The 21,780-nt window shown below is 35.3% G+C and overlaps 1 protein-coding gene across 1 annotated transcript in view; it reads right to left on the bottom strand.

Annotated features, from left to right (window-relative positions):
* The window catches only part of LRS1 (Transducin/WD40 repeat-like superfamily protein), a 135,379-nt gene that overhangs the window by 108,912 nt on the left and 4,687 nt on the right, over positions 1 to 21,780 (bottom strand). Inside the window, exons 2-3 of the mRNA XM_089811427.1 lie at positions 10,316 to 10,425; positions 9,963 to 10,121 (exon numbers count right to left, since the gene is read on the bottom strand). Coding sequence (XP_089667553.1) covers positions 9,963 to 10,121; positions 10,316 to 10,414 — 258 coding nt within the window. The 5' untranslated portion in view covers positions 10,415 to 10,425. The remainder of the gene's footprint in view (positions 1 to 9,962; positions 10,122 to 10,315; positions 10,426 to 21,780) is intronic.

Consider the following 21,780-nt stretch of genomic DNA (forward strand, 5'->3'; position numbering starts at 1 on the left):
ATCCAAAATCATGTCGAAGTGGGCGGAAATTGGAGATCCAAGCCTCGACGGCCTTGTTTGGATACAACGACCATCATCCAACGCACCTAGCTACCAAAATTGTGAGAAGTGGAATTGTTTTTGCAGCTGGTTTCCCTCCTTCCTTTCAAAATCCCAAGTTAATCATGGAATGTACCAAACACTATAGTCCTAGGGACCGAACAATCAAGGATTCAGAACAAAATATTCTCGCAGAGTTTTCTCTGACATCCATTTTTTAAGCATTTGGGATTCCTTCTCATCTAAGGATGGTCACGAAAACACAGGAGCAAGAAAATAAAATATACACCTCTAAAGTCCATTTTTGTGAAGAAATAATCAACAAAAGATGGTTGAAAAAGAATAGATTGCATCATTCCAACATTCCTAAGGAAATAGTATGGCTCGACTTACAGAAGGAGTATAGCGACATGATCATGATGCTGAGTCGCATATTTGGCATTCCTCATTCTTAAAGATTTGAATCTTGGATGTGGTACTTCGTTGTGCAGGTGACAGGATAAATTGGGTTGGGCTCATAAGTGACAACATGAATAAACAGCTAATGAATCTAGACCACACAAGGAAATTTTACATGAAATCTTACAGCATTTACATGCTAGCATGGAGGATGAATTATGATGGACTACAATGCAAAGGATCAAATTGTAAATGGAATCCAACAATTGAAAGTTCATGAATCTGCACATGAGAACGAGATTAGAAAGAAGATGTATTCTAGATTACCATTGAACATTATCAGAGCATGCATTTTATTTCAGGTTCCTGATGAGATGGAAGAAGATCCAAATGTGATGCGAAAAGGATTCACTCTAGAAATGATAGTTCGGCCATATGATTGGAAAAGTAAATAAGTCATAGATCTGGATGTTCTTTCAAAGCCAAACTTGGATTTTACAAAGTGATGGATTGAACATACGCTTGAAAAACTAGCTGCACCAGCAAATAGATTCACGTATGGATTGATTGGTCACCAACAACTCATGGATGAAAGACAAGGACAAATATCTGAAGGGATTGTTGAAAAGAGAGGAACTCCATCAGAGGATGTAAGAACCAAGAAGGGGAAAGAGGTATCTCGCGAGAAGCATCCTAGGAGTGAGAAAGTCATCCAAAAGCCTTAATAGTAGAAGCAAAAACATGGAAATGCTCCCTCTTCTTCGAGTCACACTCCCAGTATTTAAGAGATAGAAACATTTGAAAGGTAGTAAGTAGAGACAAGCATGAGGAGATTTGAGCAAGAAGAAAATTTGGATAGGCTAGTGCACAGTAGACTAAGTATAAATGCCTATGAAGAATCCGTGCAAGGGAGAGGGAGAGATCAAGATATAGCTACAGAGGAAAGTCTCGCTAAAATGAGTACCAAATGATGGAGGTCGAAGTTGGTCCACTAGAGGAAGAGGCTCCTGCAGTAGCAATACATATTCCAAATGTTGAAGGCGCAGTTCCTGAAGTAACGATGGATAATCCAGAGGTGATGAGGATATTGACACTCAAGCAGTCCAAAGGAAAGAACAATTGGTGATCCCAGGGGACCAAAGTATACCTATTCCAGAATGGTTGAAGCAACGAATTTAGAAGAGTCAAGAAAAGGAGGTTCCGACAATTGAATTACAGGAAATTTTGGACCAAGCAAACCAATCAAAAGAGCAAGGGAAAGCAAAAAGATTCACTAAGGTTGTTAAAGGAGAATTGAGGTCCAAAATTTTGCAAATTGCAACTCCTACAGTTAACAAGGGTAATAATCAGATTGCTCCATATGAGTACCATGTCACGGAAATCAATCTTGGTCGTGCCTTACAGGAGCATATCGTAGAAAAATCTGATGACTCTACGCAGGCTTTAAAGGATGGACTAAAGAAGTTAGAAGACGGATACCAAAAACAGAAAGGAGAAATCAAAGTCTTGTATCAGTACATCAACACCTTGCCTCGTCTATTAAGAGAGGAAGGTCCATCATTCATCCCTCCAATAAGTGTTTCAACTGAAGCAGTCGATGGTATTTGATAGGATCAAGCGGACTGCTCAAGGTGTGAAGGTTTGGGTTGAAGGAATTCAAGAGGAAGTATTCAAGCATGCAGATAAATTGGTGCAAATATATACTAGGGTGTTAGCTATACTCACCAGAATCCAATGAATGGAGGAATCATGGGAGGATGAACATATTTACCAAGATGAAACAATTTCTGATATTCAGAATCTAATGGAGACCCCAAAGCAAGCATTGATCGATGGTTGAGTTATCAGTGAGGGGGATATCTATGATTCTCTTCAATGGTACAGTGCAGTGATCACAGCTAAGAAAATGTTTGAGAGCTTCACCAAGGAGTCCACTCCATAGAAAAAGGTAGTTGACAACATCAAATAAGGGGGTATCCAATACAATTGCATTCTTGTTGTCACAAAGATTGGTGGAAGATGAAATGACAACTGATAATTTGAAAGTCAAGTTAGTGGAATTCTTTCGACTGAATGTCTATGAAAGAGATGATATTGAGAACTTTTCTATCTTCTCGAATACAATGCACACTACTCAGGACTTGCTACCAGATTGGGAGGAAAGCTTGGGAAAAGCAAAACAAGAAATTGCACTTCTAGAATTCAAGCAAAAATTGGCACCAAGCTTTAGTACAAAAGACTTGGAGACAGTGTTGGATCAACTCCATGCCTTCAAGTGGAGAAATCAAGGTTAGATGCATTTAATGCATAGTGGGTGTTCTTAGTGGTCATTTATTGCACCCCACTCCCTTCCTAAACGAGCATGCATAGTGCGTATTTATTACCCACTATAGTAGTGGATTCCTTATTGCATTAATATCGATTACTTTTATTTGCACTAACCCTAATTAGGGCTGATGTGGCGCGATCTTGGCCATTGGTTATTGTGATCATTTGAGCTGCCCATTGAAATCAAGGACCTATATAAAGGCTTCACTTCTCATTTGTAACGGAGGATTTTCTAAGATTATTGCTATAAGCTACTAAGATAATAGAATTTTCATTGACGCTTGGTGAATACTTGATGTGTCTTGGTGCTTTCTTGTTCTCTTAAATTCCCTCACTTAAATTAAGTTTAGTTTAGTTTAAGTGTTGTGATTGCAATGGAGAAGATAATTTTGTATTGATGAATTCCTTTGGTTCATACTTTTGACCTTTTAGTGATTCTATATCGTTGTGCAAAGTTAGCCTGAACCCCTTTCATGCATATGTTTAACTTTTATCACTCATATACATTGTTCTTCATGATGGTGTATGTAGTGGTGTGAAAATCTTTGGCATAACCCTTGAAGATTGCACCAGTTCATGTTTAGTTCTAGTATAACTTGGTGAAGCGGAGCTCAACAAATTGAGGAATTTGTCCACCAAAGTACTATCTATTGTCATTACTTCCCTTAGGAATAAAATAGAATCTCTAAACCCTATCCCACTTCATTTCCGCATATTTCGTGAAAACCCAAAAGTACTTTATTGCTTGAAATGAATCTGAGTAAATACATGTAAGGCCCCTCGTTATCATCAACAAATCACATTAACCACCAAGCTTATCTACAATCAAGACCTGATATTGAAGGAACCTTGGAGTCATCGTATGATCTTCTAGCAATCTTAGCATACACGAGACTTTATTCAAGAGAGGATAAGATATTTCAGTATTTTGTTCTACTATTTGGTGGGTCATAAAACATGCATCAACAAGTATCTTGGCACAAAAATCAATCTTGGTCTTGCCTCACATGAGCAAATCATAGAGGAATTTGATGATTCCACTGAAAAGAAAGGAACAAGTTGAAGAAGGGATACCAAAAACAAAAAAGAGAAATCAAGGCCTTCTGTCAGTTCATAAACAACTTACCTCATCCAATGAGAGAGGAAGGTTCATCCTTTGTCCCTCTAAAAGGAGTTTCAGCTGTAGCAGTAGATGATATTGACAAGATCAAGTAGATTGCTCAAGGTGCGATGGTTCAGGTTGAAAAATTCAAGAAGCCTTGAAGCATGTAGAAGAATTTGTGCAAGTTCAAAATAGGACGTTAGTCGTACTCTCCAAGATCTAGTACATAGAGGAATCATGGGAAGGTGACCATATATACCAAGATGAAGTGATCTCTGATATTCAAAATATGGTGGAGATTCCAAAGCAAACATTGATGATGGAATTGTTCGCAAAAGAGATGTCGATGACTTCCTTTGATGGTATAGTGCAGTAATCACAACCAAGGAAACATTTGAAAGCTTCACCAAGGAATTTTCTCAATAGAAAAGAATAGTTGACAACAACAAGCAAGTGGTGTCCAATATAGTTGCACCCTTGTTGTCACCGCCAGTGGAAGAGAATGAAATAACAATGGACAACTTGAAAGGCAAGTTGGAGGAGTTCTTTCACAAAATGTTTTCGAGAGAGATGATTTTGAGAAATTCTCTGTCTTCTCGAATACCATTAACACCACTCATGACTTATTACTAGATTGGGAGGGAAGTTTAGGAAAGGTGAAAAGCCCAATCGCAATTCTAGAGTTCAAGCAAGAATCGGCACCAAGAATCAGCACAGAAGAATTGGAGATGGTGTTGGATAGATTCCATACCTTCAGGCAATAAAATCAAGCATAGGTGCATTTAATGCATGGTGGATGTATGCTAAGTGGCCATTTATTGCACCCCACTCTCTTCCTAGCCCGGCATGCATAATGGGCATTTATTACCCACTATAGTAGTGGATTCTTGATTGCATGAATGTAGATTCCTTTTCTTTGTCCTAACCCTAGTTCGGGTTGATGTGGCACAATCTGGGCCATCAGTTATTGTTTTCATCCGGACCACCCATTGTAATCGAGGACCTATATAAAGTCCTCATTTCCCATTGGTAAGGGGGATTTTTCTAAGATTGTTGCTATGAGCTACTAAGATGATAGAGTTTTCATTGAAGCTTCGTGAATACTTGATGTATCTTAGTGCTTGTTTGTTCTCTTAAATTCCCTCATTTAGATAAGTTTAGTTTAATTAAAGTGTTGTGATTGTAATGGAAAAGATGTTGATGTTTTGATGAATTCTTTTGGTTCATACTTTTGACATTTTTGTGATTCTAAATCGTTGTGCAATGTTAGCCTGAACCTATTTCATGCATATGCTTAACTTCTATCATTCACATGCAATTTTCTCTATGATGATGTATGTGGTGGTATGAAAATCTTTTGCAAAACCCCTTGAAGATTACACTAGTTCACATGTAGTTGTAGTATAACTTAGCAAAGCAGAGCTTGGTTATTAAGGAATTTGTCCACCAAATTATCATCTATTGTCATCGCTGCCCTTAGGAATAGAATAGAACCTTTCACCCCTAATTCCCCTTCATTTCCACACATTTTGTGAAAATCCCAAATGGTACCTCATTGCAAAACCTTTCGATAGCTCCTGCATCCAATATGATTTGAAATGAATCTAAGAAAATACACGTAAGGCCCCTTGTGATCATCAGCAAAATCATCAACCACCAAGCTTATCCACAATCAAGGCATGACATTGAAGGAACCTAATAGTCATCATATGATCTTCTTGCAATCTTAGCAAACACAAGACTTTGTTTGATAGAGGATAAGATACCTCCATATTTTGTTCTACCATATGGTGGGTCATAAAATTAAAAACATGCATCAACAATACCCAAACTGGACCACTTAACTTCCATTTCCGAAGAGCTTGACCACTTTAACTTTCATTTCCGAAGAAATTATCTTCTAGAAGAATTGTTGGGTGATACCATAGAATCTCCCAACAAGTGATTTCTTAAGCCATGCAATTGACTTAGCAGTAAGGGACTCAGAAATAGAAATTTAAATCTGCCCCTTGACCACAGCCTAGATAGAGTTAATATCATCAAAACCATCCTCACCAATAGACATTTTCATCAACACAAAAACCTTGTAGTGAACACCCACACCAACACACTTCACATCCTCATTATTAATGTAGAACATCAAGCTCTGGAAAATGCAAAGCCAAGAGGAGATCAGTAAACCCTAGCATGTTGCAGCCAAAAGAGAGGTGGAAGAAGCAACCTCCCCACCAACAGCGTCATGTGGATCTTTAGTAGCATCATCTGTAGAACATAAAAATCCCTACTCAACTGGGGAGAAACCACAACCCCCACATAATCAAAACATGCAGAAAACCCAATGTGAACTGCTTTATGGGGAGCAACCACAGAGATGAACCATCATAAACAGTTAGGAAGGAAGAAGAAGGCCTTTTACAGCTCACGAACAGTGACCACATCAAAAAACTACTGGAAATTCTCATGTCTCTACTTCTATCAAGCCTCTAAGAGGATGTCTAAAAGCAACTAATCCTCCTCAAATGAATAGTACCCCCATTCAACCAAAAAAATTCCATAGACAAGACATAGACCCATATATGAAAATAGGGGTTTTTGGACCTTATAGACTCAATTGTGAGGATCATTTTACCCCAAAGAGCACCTAGCAAGAGCTCCTGCCTAGTTATTTCCTAAATTTGATACAATTTAAGTCACTAACGTATTTAAGCTGCCAAGATCACCTTCAAGACCAAAGATTGTCTTCTACAAGAAAGCAACAAAGGAAAATATTGTTTGATTATGATGCAAAATGAATTAAGAGGTCTTTCTTATATAGGCAAAGGTTCAGATATGGAGCATACTAAGATAATAACAAATGTCTCAATCCTACATCATGAGAGAACCATATATAACATAAGATATTTCACATCTACTCAAGCCTTCTAGAAAGAATCCTAAATCCTTAAGTTGGTATGTGAGCCTGTGGACAAGATCTAACTAATGACTAGTTAGATAAAGTTTCCTCGTCACACTATAAAGGGAAAATCGGCTAAGAAATACCCATGTTCACACTAACATAAAGCACACATGTAAAATAGATTATATTTTGAACAAAGAAATCAATTCTATTGAAGTGTACATCCAACATCCAACATCAAGAGCATACCTAAGTATAGAAGAGTGGCATTCATACATGCATGTGAGAGGTCCAAGTACATGCCTCCAAAAGAACGAGTCTTTGGGGGGTCATTGGGAAAAATAGAAAGCCTTTATAGACATGTGTGCTTGAGAGACAAATCATCCACATCATTCCTTTCCACCCATTAGACCCACTCCTCATCCATTCCACTGCCTGTTAATCCAACATTGTTTTGTTATGTGAATCAAAATCAAATAGTGTTGTATGCTCCTCCTCCTTGGCTTAAAGAAGTGTGTTGATCCAAGTTTTGATGCAATATCTAGGTTGTTAAGGGCTCATCGTCAACCAAGAAGGTTCAAACAATTTCCAGGTTGATGATTGATTCTTCAAACACTCAGCTTATGAACATTACTGAGCATGCATGGATTAAATGAAGATGGGTTTACAGGGACGAACTTAAATATCACCAGAGTAGATGTGGGTCTGTCTAAACAATAAGGTGATATTCACAATCCAAAAATCAGTGGTTGGATTGATGGAAAAAGTGGTGAAAGAAGAGGCAATATAATAGTTGGACAAGCAGGTAAAAGGCTTAATTGCTTACATCAAATCTATCACTGATATTTCTAATCAGCCCTTTAACGTTTTTCCTCCAACCCACCTCCAAATGGCATAAGATCGGAGATCTTTGGGAAAATTGGTACATATCAAGCTTATTAGAGAGCAGCTAAAGCTCAAATAATCCTCGATGATCATATACACATTGAGAAAGCTACAAAGTTTCATAGGTAGAATCAAGACAAGAAGAAAGAAATTGATGTCAAGATCCACTTGCAAATAAGGATGATGGTGTCATCGCTCGGAAAATCACGGAAATACAAGAATTACTAAATATTTTAAAATAATCTAATTATCCTAAGTAGAGCACGTATTTTTCAAATCTAATAAGAATTATGTGTCTGGTTTATAAGCATTAAATGGAAATGTGATTCTTGGACAATCTTCAAAAGAATTTAAAACCAAACCAAAAATTGTGAATCCATCCTATTTGATCTTAGACTCAATTGTTTGGCATTTCAGACTGACATTTCATAAGATGATGAAACCAACCTTTCAAATATTCCTACTGTTGAGCAAAATTTCAGGAATATATCACAGAGAAGTTATCCAAGAAGGATCATATTGATTGATACACAAAGGAGAAATTAGGAAATAGGTCTTCAACTCTAATCTCTTTCTGAAAAAAAAAATCATAAGAAACTTGAAAAGATTAGTTATGAATTGTTGGCATAGACGAAAAGATTAAGCAATAAAATTATCCTTAATGGTAAATCCCTACTACTGCCAAAAGACAATTTCAAAGATTATATACCTAAGGTTGCAGATTCACAAGCCAAAGTTCCAACTGAACGAATGAAGTTTGTATTTAATTTCTCTTTTAATGAAACAACCACACTCAAGCAGTAGTTACATTTGTAATCTTATATAAGGCAGTGCCAAAAGCAAATTTCAAAGATTGTAGACCTAAGGTTTTAGATGCACAAGTCAGAGTTCCAACTGAAAAAATTTGTATTTAGTTTCTCTTTTAATGAAACAATCACAATAAAGCAGCAGTTACATTTGTAATCTTATATAAGGCAGTCTGAGTGTAAAAAGAAGATCATTCTCTTTTTCCAGCTTCTAGTCTTTCTATTTTTCCTTTTCATTCCTTTCCAACCTTTTCTTCCTTCGAGTAACATTTTTCACATGTATTATACAGAAAGTCGTTGTGAAAACTTTGTGCTCACAATTATTTTGGAGTTATAAGAACACAAAGACACTCTGGGTCATTGGTTCTAACATGTGTATGTTTATTATGTTTAGTTGCAGCTACATTTTAAGGGTTGATTATGATTCTATGGATTGTATGTCTCTATTTGCATGTTATTATATGAATGGCTCAATTAAGATTTATTGAATGCCAAACAGAACCTGCAGCACTTTACCGCTATCCTGAAAATATCTGATTAACCTTTTTCTTTTTCCTTTCATTTACCTTTTCTCTACTTAAATGCATAATACTGTTCGCACGACATGCAATTTCTAAATGGTGGACTGCATGCACATATAATTGAACACTATATGTTTTCACACATAAGACTTTAGCTCAACACCAAAAATAATAGTTGGGTGAACTTGATGAAAGCTAACTCAAAACATGTATAAACTCATTTGAAAGATATAGATTGATCTAACATGCATGGAAGCAGAAAATATTTATCTAAAGGTTTAGATTGCATAAGGAAATACAAAATAGAAATTCTTCATTATACTTAAAAAGCCAGGTGTATTGTCTATGTATGGCACTGGCCTTTATACTGATGGGTAAAGCTTTCTCAATACTAATGAATAAAGTTTGTAAAGGATAACTCTCAAAGAGTGTGTCAGTCAAATGCAACTGTTTGTACTGAACTACACATCATGCAAATTTAAATAGACCTATCTACCTTAAATTTTTGTATTTACTTAATGGAATGATGCAAGCAGCAAATTCAAATCAAAGTCTTACAATTAATAATGCTGATCTACAAAGAAATTTATTTGCAATTGTGAAAAGATAAATTCAATTCGCCAGGTGAAGATTCTAGTTTTATAGATTTCTTAAATTGCCTGGCAAATTAGTGTAATAAACTTGACCACAGATACCATATTCAATTTAAAAGGCTGAACTTAGTTAATGCAACAATCATGGAAAACAGATACTTTAGGTGTGAACTTAAAATGGTATGTACAGAATTTAAAACTCCATAACACATGTCAGTTAACCAGTTAAAATTGCATTAACTGGATGATAAAGGAAAATTTTGAGTTTTCCTATGTGTTGTATCTTACATCACTCAAAGGAAAACCTTGTAAATATGTGAGTGTACTAGCAAAACCACGAAATCAACAAGTCAAAATATGTCTTAAGAACCATCAAGAGAAAAAAAACACTACCCAGTCAACGTGGGATTCAAATGTTGCATGACAGACAGCAGAACCTTCATCCAACTCCCATCGTTTGAGTGTCCCATCTCGACTACCACTGAACAATAAGTCATTGCCACCAGGCAGTGATGACTGTGATATAGCCAAGCAATTTATTCCAGAACAATGCTGTTTAGGGAAACAACTCAAAGTTCAGTACTGAATGTAAAAACACTGTAAGTAATGCAAAGTCAAGTTTTGGTCTAGTTACATCGTTAAAAGTTAAGATGGACAAGTGCCCTGACAATTCATTAACATAATTCTACGCCCAATTAGAAAAAATGGTGAAACAAAAATAAATCACCACTGGACAGAAAGCTCACTCTAGCATCATTTGCATCATTTAAAACATAAGTCAACCGCCTTTCTTTCCGAGGACGGGTAGAATTTGAGGTATTCCCAGTACTTCCCACCCGGTGCATTGCAGATACACCTACAAGATTGTAATTTTTTGAGGATTATTTTCACAATGTTGGCAGTAAAAAGATGTGCTGTAAAACATACAGAAGCTATCTTCATATCAGCTTCCAATAGCAATTGTGAGAATTTCAGGAGATGCCAAAACATTCACATTGATATGTGAAAGTGTGCAAGAAACATACCCTCTAAATCAATTTCTTGAAGATATTATTAATACTATATTTCATGCAGAATAAAGCACAACATGCTATAACTACCAACAATCAACTCTTGGCAGGAAATGGCACACACTTTGAATATGCCAAATAAAGTAAAATGGCACTTTAAGTTTGTTTGTGCCTTGTAGGATGACTTTTAGATGAGTTCACATTTGTCATGTCATTCACTTGATATTATGCATGTTTTGAAGAAACTGGCTTATTTTGTAGTTGATTCATAACAAATTATTCAACACATTTTGCACCTATTTTAGAACTAAAACTAATCATATTATGTGTCTTACACAACTATGAAACATCTTACTAAAAATTACAAATCATCTGGAGTTTCAATTTACAAGTCATGGGAGGATATATTAAGACACACATGATATAATAGTTAGAAGATTGAAATTGATTCCATGTTTATGGGACAACAGTTTCTCAATGCATGGGTTTGTGAATATAACTGTGAAACACTATACTGCGGAATAGTAGGAGTTGACAATCCAATTAAGACATCATGATGGAGTAAGAGAGAGTGGCAAGGCAATGTAGGAAGCATATCATTTGGTCTTGACCCCAGAAAAACAACATTGAGCATAAAACTTGAAGATAGATATAACTAACAAAGAAAAAGGGAATGAAGACTCCAAAAAAACAAACTAGAAAGGAACATCGTTCATAAGCCACTTTCGATCAATTTGGTAGCCACATGAGATCCTTAATTTGATTCTTTCATCAATCTCCAAGTCTAAGATGTTCTCATGGCCGAGTAGAGTGTCCTACACATTGTTCGAATCATTTGACTACATCATTTTAGTTTCAATTACATGCTCATGTAGCTTCATTGTAGAAGAATTTTCCCTTATGCAGTAATCTAGCGTTTGAATTGTTAAGAATGATGAATAAGCCCCCTTGACTACTACTGTTTTCCATGTTTCCTTTACAAATGACATTGGAAACTGCTAACACACCAACAACAAAAAATAGATTTTACTTTTGTGACGAGCAAAGAACGAAAAGTTTTAAGTTCTAGTGATAAAATATTTGGTAACTAAGTGTTGGGTTAACTCTACTCACTTAAAAACTTGTGCTTTCTTTCCTTTGACCAACAAGGAGGTACCATCTTTTGCTATGCATTGGATCACTTAATGCATACTTGGCATCCCTGCTATGTGATTTTCATCAACTTAATTTAGGCAAAGTTTACTAATATTTAATTATATTTAGTACATTATTTTTAGTTGTTATATTAATGGTCAGTATAATTATTATTTATTAAGGCTTCTTCAATTAGAAGATGCAGTTCTTTAAGCTTCACTTCCAAGCTTCAGTTAAATTAATTGCTCTTGTTAAAACACAATCATGTAAATTGCTATATGTACCTTGTATATTCATGAATAACGATCATGCCATTAAATGTTAGATAAATCCTAACTTGTTGAAAAGGGTAGTTATTCTAAGTGGTCATCTCAAGTAACTACTGGGTCATTATCCTATGTAGTTATGTGAGGTAATTATTGTGTTATCTCAAGTATGTAGTTACGCGAGGTAGTTAGGAAGTTATATCAAGGAGTTGCATGATTTGGTTAGGTAGTTATTTAAGGTGGTTACAAGTTGGTTATCAAAAAAAGCCTATAAATACAAGGCTTATTTAATGTAAACGAGGAGACTTTATGAAGAAATTTCTAAAGGAACTTGAACTATAGAGAAATTTCTAAAGGAACTTTTGGGTCTACACTATGTATATAAGTGTTCCTAAACTTGTACATTTCAAGAAAATAATGAAGAAAGCGTTTAGTCATATGTCTTGAATGTGTTCACTGGTTATTGTTACTTACTTCTCATATGTTAAGTTTATGATCTCTTATGTAATGGTGCAATCCAACAATGTTCCTAATCTATGTAATTGATTTGGCAAAAAACATTCATTTCTTGGTATCTTGATGTGAATGTATTAGAACAGCTTATCCTTTCGTATGTCCAGAATTGTCATCATGGCATTTGTGGTTAAACCCCTTTGTAAAAGTTATCATTTGTGAATCTCAACAAGTATTTGTATGTCTACAATTGAGGTTTAAGTTATCTATTCTCTTTAGTTCTATTTTGTCCCCGCCTTATACTTTCAGGTGAAAAGTACAAAGAAATACAAATACCCCCATCATACAAGGGAATTGCACCACTCAATTGCAGAGGAAGGTTGCAGTTTGATCGTGATCAGATTCAATCTTTCCAACTATTGGCACAATTGTCACTGCTCACAAGGCAAACAGGGTCATTCTAAAGAAAGCATTCGCAGTGACAAATATGTTTACCAACAAGCACCAAGTTTATTTGACACGAAACAATTCACAACATCCAGTTCACTATTACCATTTAGAAAATTAAATAGAACAATACAATAAAAAACTAGAGAAATGAGATAAATGACTTTTTTCATTGTTCTACTCTCCAACTTCCTTACAACTGAAAAGAGAAACTGCATCTCCAAGATATTTCTTCTAGAATAAACTTTCTATTTTTTTATTATCAACTTTCTATCTCTAGGATCTTCCTCACTACAAACCTACTATTTCTAATTATCAACTTCTTAATACAAACTTACTATTTTATAATTAGCAACTTTCTACAACCAAAATATTCCTTAACATGGACTTCTTATTTTCTAGCTATTGATTTTCCAATCTAATTACATGCAAATTGAGAAAATCTTGAGAAATTACTAAAATCTTAAAAAATCACTAAAATTTCCAATATCATTCTCCATTGTTTGAAAAGAATGGTGGAGCTCCTCCAAGTTGCTACTCTCAAATTGTCATTTCTGTCGATACAACTTCGTCAAGTCCCACTCGATAAGCTATGTAATGTCCATCATTGCTAATCCTTACCATTGCACTTGATATGAGTTGTATTGACCTTGTTAATTGTACACTACCTTTCCAAAACTATGTAATACTCCAAAGGATCAACTGTCTGTGATAGTACTCATATTTCTTCACTTCCTTTGCATTGCATCACTATTACATACAAAAACCTATTTCTTTTCATCTCTTTAATAGGTTCTCTTATGGATAACACAGTGGACGTATTCTTCTCTCCATCATGCATTACCTTCATGTCACATTACCATGGTCTTCCCAAGCAAAACATGGCATGAATCAATTGGAATGACATAACACATACTTCATCCTCATAAACATTTTCTGTGAGAATTCTATTAGGCATCTCTTTTCAATAGTGACTTCATTTCCCTCTTAGAAAATGCAATATGATGAGGGTCATAATGCTTTTTAATTTAAAATTTAACTAATATTTCTCTATAAAAAATAACAATTGTCACCATCAATAATAATTTGACGCTCCTTCCCTCCTAGGGTGCTTTTGGTTTGGAAGTTATTTATTTGATGTCAAAATGCATCACATCCCTTGTTCTGCACTTCCTCTATTAGAGTCATCATTGTCCTTCCCCTCTTGAGTTCTCTCCCACAACTAGTGGAACCTCAAGATCTACCCTTTCTACCTAAGCATCAACTTGAACCAAGTTCAATCTATGTTGTTCTCCTTGCCTCCCTTCTCACATTTGATAGTTTAGGCATTCAAATACTCTGCGACCTCCTTCACCACAACTAAAACAAATGAAATTTCATTGGTTTTCTCATCCTCTACCACCACCATAATCTCTACATCTTTGAAACCCTCTTCCTCTTTGTTAATTTTAAAACTATTTTGAGTATCATCTAATTTCTATACACCATGCTAAGAATCCCCCTACCATAATTTTAATCACATTGCAATATTGATTGTGTACCTCTTTTTTAACCCCTATTCCACTGGAATTAATGCAGTGTAACACTGATACTTGGGGACATCGGGACGAGTTTCTAAGACGGGGGGACCGAGGGCCTCAATTTCGGATCAGGGAGGGGACGATGGGGGGAAAACGGCAAGGAGCGGAAGGTGTTGTATACTATATGTAGAACTCAAAATGCTTGTTACAAAATGATGTTTCAGTATGACATACCAAATTGAAATACTTAAATATAGCTAAATTGCAACACCAACCAAAATCACTGACCATTTAACAAAGCACATACCCAATAGTATTTTCAAAAATCAAAAGTCAAATAGAAATTAATGTAACCATCTCAGCTGTGACATGGCTGTGGAATGGTATAGGTGAGGATACTTGGGTACTCCAAGTACCCCACCCAGGGTTGTCTCGAGGACAAGTACTTTAAAGCATTTTTATTTTTTTCCGGGGGGGGCAAGGGTGCGAATCCTCATGTTTCTCTGAAATTATGTCTATTATGGTTTTATTCTGCCTTTAAAGCTAACTGGTCTGCTTCTTCACCAGCCAATTGTCAAAATTGTCTATTTTTAGCCCACCTTATTTATAGCTCGTGCTATTTCTAGTCATCACTATTTTCAAAGTGTCACATTTCCAGAGTTTACTTTTAAAAAGTACGTGGTATTTTTCACAATATGTCACATTATGTGATGTTTTATCAAGATTCAATTATATTATTTTTATGTCAATTTAAAAGCTAAGCATCCTCGAATCAAAATAGTAATGGCATGACTGACCTCCCGAGAAGCCTTTTGCTGCGTTATCCGAGTGAGCAAAAACCTATATATGATAAATGCTAAGTGGATGATCCATGCTCATGAAAGATAAAAACCACTGACCATTTAACAAATCACATACCCAATAGTATTTTCAAAAATCAAAAGTCAAATATAAATTCATGTAACCATCTCAGCTGCGACATGGTATAGGTGGGGATACTTGGGTACTCCAAGTACCCCATGCAGGGTTGTCTCGAGAATGGGTATTTCAAAGCGTTTCTTTTTTTTGGTTGAGGGGGGGGCCGAATCCTCGTGTTTCTCTGAAATTATGTCTATTACATTTTTATTCTGCCTTTAAAGCTAATTGGTATGCTTCTTCACTAACTAATTGTCAAAATTGTCTATTTTTAACCCACCTTATTTATAGCTCGTGCTATTTCTAGTCATCACTATTTTCGAAGTGTCACATTTCCAGAGTTTTACTTTTAAAAAGTATGTGGTATTTTTCACAGTATATCAAATTATGTGATGTTTTATCAAGATTCAACTACATTATTTTTATGTCAGTCTAAAAGCTAAGCATCCTCGAATCAAAATAGTAATGGCATGACTGACTTCCGGAGAAGCCTTTTGCTGCCTTATCTGAGTGAGCAAACACCTAAATATGATAAATGCTAAGTGGATGATCCGTGCTCATGAAAGACAGATTTTTGTAAACCACCACTCATAACATATGGATCAATGAGATTGACTCAAAACTATATAGCTGATTCCTAGTAAAACATCACATTAATCAATTCATGTGCAGTAAATTATAGATGATCTGCTAGAGGATCATTTCTTAGTTGATGAATATCTTTATTGTTAGTGCATTTAAGATTTACAAAATTAAAGTTTGGAGTATGTAGATAGAATTGCCCGATAAGCTTGCTCTATATGAAGTAAACTATTTTACATAGAAATGCTTGTTTTTCTATCATTTTTCATGTAACACCTTGTAAGCATTAAAAATAAGTGCTTCTAGTGCTTAGATTTTAGCATGCCTTTCTAGAACAACTCAAATTGTTGTTGAAATATTATGTTTTTGTATGCATTGTTGTGTTTTTGTAAGACAAAAATCATTTAACAGTCATTGGAAGCTTTTTAATGTAAGTGTTAGGTTGGTTGGTGTAGCTTTGAATGCAGTCATTGTGTTTTAGCTCATAAAGTCTAATGTGTGTAGATGAAATGTATTGACAAGTTTCTACTATTAACTGCAAGTGGTGGTCAAAGTCAAGTGGGCTTTATAGCTTTCATAGCATTACACTCTTATAATTTATCAAGTCTTTTGTGTTGTTTAAACCAGTCCTAACTATGTGGAGTTGCATTGCTCAGTCTCTCCCTCGCAACATAAGAATGATAGTTGTTTTGGGTTTACCTTCAATCAGAATGCATAAAAGCCTCACTTTCAGTAGAAATGCATGTCAAACTTTTGCCCTAGCCTAAGAAAAAAAGACATATCTTTAGTTTGGTTCACCAAGCATAAAAAAACATGAATGGAAAGTAAAATCATATCCGAATTTTAGGTTAGTTTTAGGACTTCAGTAAGCTTTCCAATCATATTTGAAGAGTTGTTTTTATGCATATTTGTAGTGTTTTATGCCACACGAAAAGGTGTGCATTGAAACACTAATAGTATAATGGGAGTCTATTGATAAGCAACATAAAATTACAAGTCTTATTCAGCACATCATTCAAGTTTGACACAAAGGGCTTATACAAGATTTCAAAGAAAAACATATGACGTTGTTCAAGATCCAGCATTCGAAGTATCTCAATTACTCACCTCCAAAAGACAAGTGTACATCTTGTTTTCTTTTAGTCAAGGAGCTCATACAAGTATTTCCAGCGCTAAGGAAGAAATCAACTCAATCTACAATGGGTAATCAATAAACACTGGTGATAACAGCAACAATATCCCACATCCATTACTACCAAAGGGAAATCAAGTTGGCCCATTGGCTCTTACAAAACATCACGAGATTCCTCTTTGATCAACAAAGGGTTTTCCTGAATTCTTTGGCAATGGTAGCAAGCATCCAAACAAAACATATTTCAATGTTTAAAAAAGCATTTGGGATTTGGGTGTTGCTCCTAAGGATATTGCAGTTCTACTGTTTGTTGAGACTTTGAGGAGCATACCTGCAAATCGATTCCATTATCTTAAGTTGGTTGTATCACCAACCAGGATGCCATGTGTGAGGCACTGACAAGTTTCATGTGCATTCCAAGCCAACTGAAGATACTTATATTTTGCCTGCTTAACCTCAAGCACCAAAAAGAAGTTGTGAGAGAATTTCTTTCGAGATTCAATCAATTAGTTGTCAGGATCATTTCAACTCTAAAGCCTTCTTCCAAGATTCTTTTGAGTTGATTCTTCAAAGCTTTATCAAAAAAAAATGCTTTCTTTCTCAGAACAAGTCATGCTACTGAATTGGAAGATGTTGGAGAACGTGTAATTATCTTTATTATTTTCTTCCACTTCATCTACTGCCACAACATCAAGCTTCTCATATTGGGTCAATGGCCCCTATTATATATAACTTGGGACCAGAGGTTAGAGTCTAATACATTTATAGATAGAGGTATTGCCTCTCCTTACCAGTCAAGTAGCCCTAATATACAGACACTTATTGCAACAGGTGGTAAATGATGTGGCAAATTTTGAGAGAAATGGCTTCCCGTAAATGTTCCTTTGCTGCAGCAATATTCACTGCCTCTAAGCATAGATAGTTCTTTCAACATTTTTACAGCAACAGACCCCGTTTGCCTATTCCTCCAACAAGATTGGTAGCAGTAGCATCTTCTTCATATTGCACATACTACATGTGTCATGGAACAAATAAACATAATGGAAGTCTAAAATGAGACAGTTCAAACAACTAACAGCAGTTCTAAATGCAAATGATGGGTCTTTGAGGCGATCCTGGATCGCTAACAGATGAACCAAACTACTAGTTTGCAATGGAATATATCAAGTATGAACCTAACTTTGATAAGTAATGAATGAATTGCATTTCATGCACTGATTCATTTCACGTGTTCACATAATCATTGAGCTGAAAATGAAAAGATGAAACAAAAGAGGATAACGAAGAACAAAATCACAAATGAAGAAACAGTATCCACAAATACAAAATTTTGACTAATTTGTTCAAATTAATAGGCTGGGGAGAGGGGAGGAAAGTGTGTTGTTGATCAAAGATGAACCTACAATTAATTAAACAAGTATGTGACTCACATACCGTACATAAGCCAAAACAGCATCTGAACATACCAGATCACTTTATATCACAAGTTACTATCATAAGAAGAGTGTTTATGAAATTGAAGGGTAAAGTTGTTGTGTCCAGCACCTACAAAATTATATTATGCCATATACACACCCTGCCTCCAATAATTCAAACATACATTCCCTGACAAAATACATAAATACAAAGAAGATGGGACATGTCTCTATCAATGAGGTAACCAAAATAGGGTCCAATCTTGACATCAGAGATTGGAACAAAGACACAACAAACCTTCTCAAAAGACATATTCAATCAAAATGACACGTGTCATAACTTACTGCCTTTTGCCACTAGATCTCAAACGCCTCCTAAATAGTTGAGTTTGTAGAATTTTTATTAATAAATAAAGATTCCTAGAAGACATTGTGCTGTTTCCTTTATATGTATGTCCTGCATTAGCTTGAAAAAAAAATGTATGTCACATCCTGATTTAATATTGAAGCATTCCTTGCACTAGAAGCACTATCTTTGGGCTCAGTGGTAATTTGTGTCATATACATGTGACATTCAAATAATGTTTATTAAACTGTAATCAAATTTTCAAGAAGCTTCAATGTGTAAATAATTGTGTTTGATAGCTACTATTTTACTGACATGTTAGGAATAGATGTTATCATTTGCCTATTTATTATATTATTCTATGCACGTTTGATGTCTTTGAACTGCCTATTTATTATATTATTCTATGCACGTTTGATGTCTTTGAACTATGTTTTGTAGAAAATAAAAAATATGTTTTCTGGACTTTTATATTCCGATAGATGATTTAAAGCGTTATAGGAGTAAGAGCAGCATGCTAAAGCCCTTCAGACACACCAAACAATGCCAAGTACAAATCAAATTGGTAAGTGTAAAAAAAAACCAAATGGCAGTGTAACAAGGGGACTCGTCCCTCCCCCAAACTCCCACGCACGGAGACATGGCATTTGCAAATCCCCACACCACCACCTTTGTATCAACATCTCACCATCAGGGGTTTCTGCAAGCAAAAGTTGCAGCTACAGCACTTGTGATATAAAGGGGGTTTACTGGCTACTGTAAAGGTAACTGTTACACACAGACACTACATATGCATATTTATGAATGCATGTACATGATCTTGTACTTGTTTTAATGTCATGCTACTCATTGTAATCATTTTCATGATATTTTTGATATTCATGTTGTAACTTTGCTATGTCCAAGTATTTGACATTATAATTTATTAATTCTTATACTATTATACATCATTTCATGACTAACATTTCAAGTACTGTATGTATAGTATATTACAGCACCCCCGCCCCACCCCCGCCAACACCCTCTGGCCATCCCCAAATTGAAGCCCTTTTCTCCCCATCCCGGAAACTCATCCTGACATCCCCCAATGCCCATGTTACACCAGTATATGGTTAATTTTATTATCCAAAAAAGAACTAATATATAGAAACAACCAAGGAATCAAAAGCTGAAACAATAATTTGATATATAAAAAATTATTCCTGTCAATATTTTGAGTCTTAATCAAGTCCTCCATTCATATTTAACTAGAGTAATGAGAATCGCCACGATTCAATGATTCAACTTGACCTTCCCGATTTTTCCTAACTCGTTTCACCTCCGTGATTTTTGAGGTATAAATCGTTGGAATCACCGGTTTAGGCAATTTTGGTTGATTTTTGCCTAAATCCTCGAGTTCTATGCCTCATGACTGGCAAAAAAAAAAACATTTTATTTTTGTTGGTTTCTATTTTTTGGTTGCATCTCAATTATGAGTTATGATTATTTAAATTTTTTATTGTTCGATCAGCAGATATTGATGTTTTGGAAACACATCAGATATATAGTTACAAATAACTTTGAGAATACCTTCCTTGGCCGAACATACCATGAACGACAACATTCTTAGAAATTTAATTGGATCCTCCGTAACCTCTTTCAATCATATGCAACATTTAAAACCTTTCATTGGATCAGATATATCATATATCACATTATCAAAGCAATAAAAATTACATTCCTTAATTTTCAATGAATTGCTCTAGGGATCACCACCATTCTCCTCAAATACAAAGCCACTTAACATTAGATCAAAACCAATGGAAAGATAATTCAATGCACTAGCAAAATCCAAAGAATTAAAACTTTCCAACGATTAAAAGTAAAGATATCAAGGTATTTGTATTCAAAGTTACAGTGTTACTATTTACACTTTACACTTTACTGTTACAGATACGTGTTCCATGGAACATTTTTATGTCATTGTTTCATGGGTTTTACATACATTTATGATTTGACAACATTTATATTTCTATATATCTATGTCATATGATTATGTTTTGTATTTCCTTCAACCACAATTTACATTTTACGTATGTGGTAGATTTATCATTTATGATCCTTGTTTATGTATGTTAGCTCCTATTTGATGATCTTATAGTGTGTTTTAGTTAAATTCAATAAAGGCTGCATTAAATATGTTTTAAATTGTTAAAATCTGTAAACTTCGAGGGTTTTTTCACTTTGTCGATTCCTAGCCAATTCATACCTGATTTCGACCCAATTCACACGTCAAGTAGGCCTTGCTGATTTCAAGCCAATTCTGACTGTTGGCTCTTTGTATTTAACTCAGATATTGGAAACAAAAAGGCTACATGTTAAGCATGCCTAACTCTTTTGGTACCACAGAAGAATTGTACATTTTCACATCCAACTCAATTTCTTAATAATACACATCTCTTGTACCTCACCACTAAATGGAGAACTTAAACAAGACAAAAGCTTCAAATATAACCTAGCTCCTCCCCAGTTACAAACTGCTAAGATTAATTTGTTCCCAGAAATATGGCAACCAATGAGCATTTCTTGGGCGAAACTTAGTAACAATGGCACTTCCGAAGTTTATCCAAGATAAACAAGAAGAATTTGTTATGAAAAAAAAAAACATGCCAACCTTCAGCTCTTGTTGTGGCCTTGGTATCACCACAAACAATCTTACAAAATCTTTCTATATTGTATGAATTGATATTTACCATCTCCTATAAAACATCCAAGGTGATAGCTATAACTAACTCCCAAATCCTTGTCTTGGTCCTTATCAAGTGTGACTCTGTAGAGTTCAAAATCAAAGCGGGCATGTGTGGACATCTGCAATCTCCTTATTCTAGTTGAAGATTAGCACAAGTGCTCTACTCATAAAAGTGCCAACAATGCAAATGACAATCTTACCGAATAGGTTTTCTTTCTTGAGCTATTTAGTGAAGTTGAAGATTAGCACATCTTCCCTACTCC

Source organism: Cupressus sempervirens, chromosome 11, assembly GCF_028749045.1.
Source record: "Cupressus sempervirens isolate cs-2001-9-10 chromosome 11, ASM2874904v1, whole genome shotgun sequence".
Classification (NCBI taxonomy): Eukaryota; Viridiplantae; Streptophyta; class Pinopsida; order Cupressales; family Cupressaceae; genus Cupressus; species Cupressus sempervirens.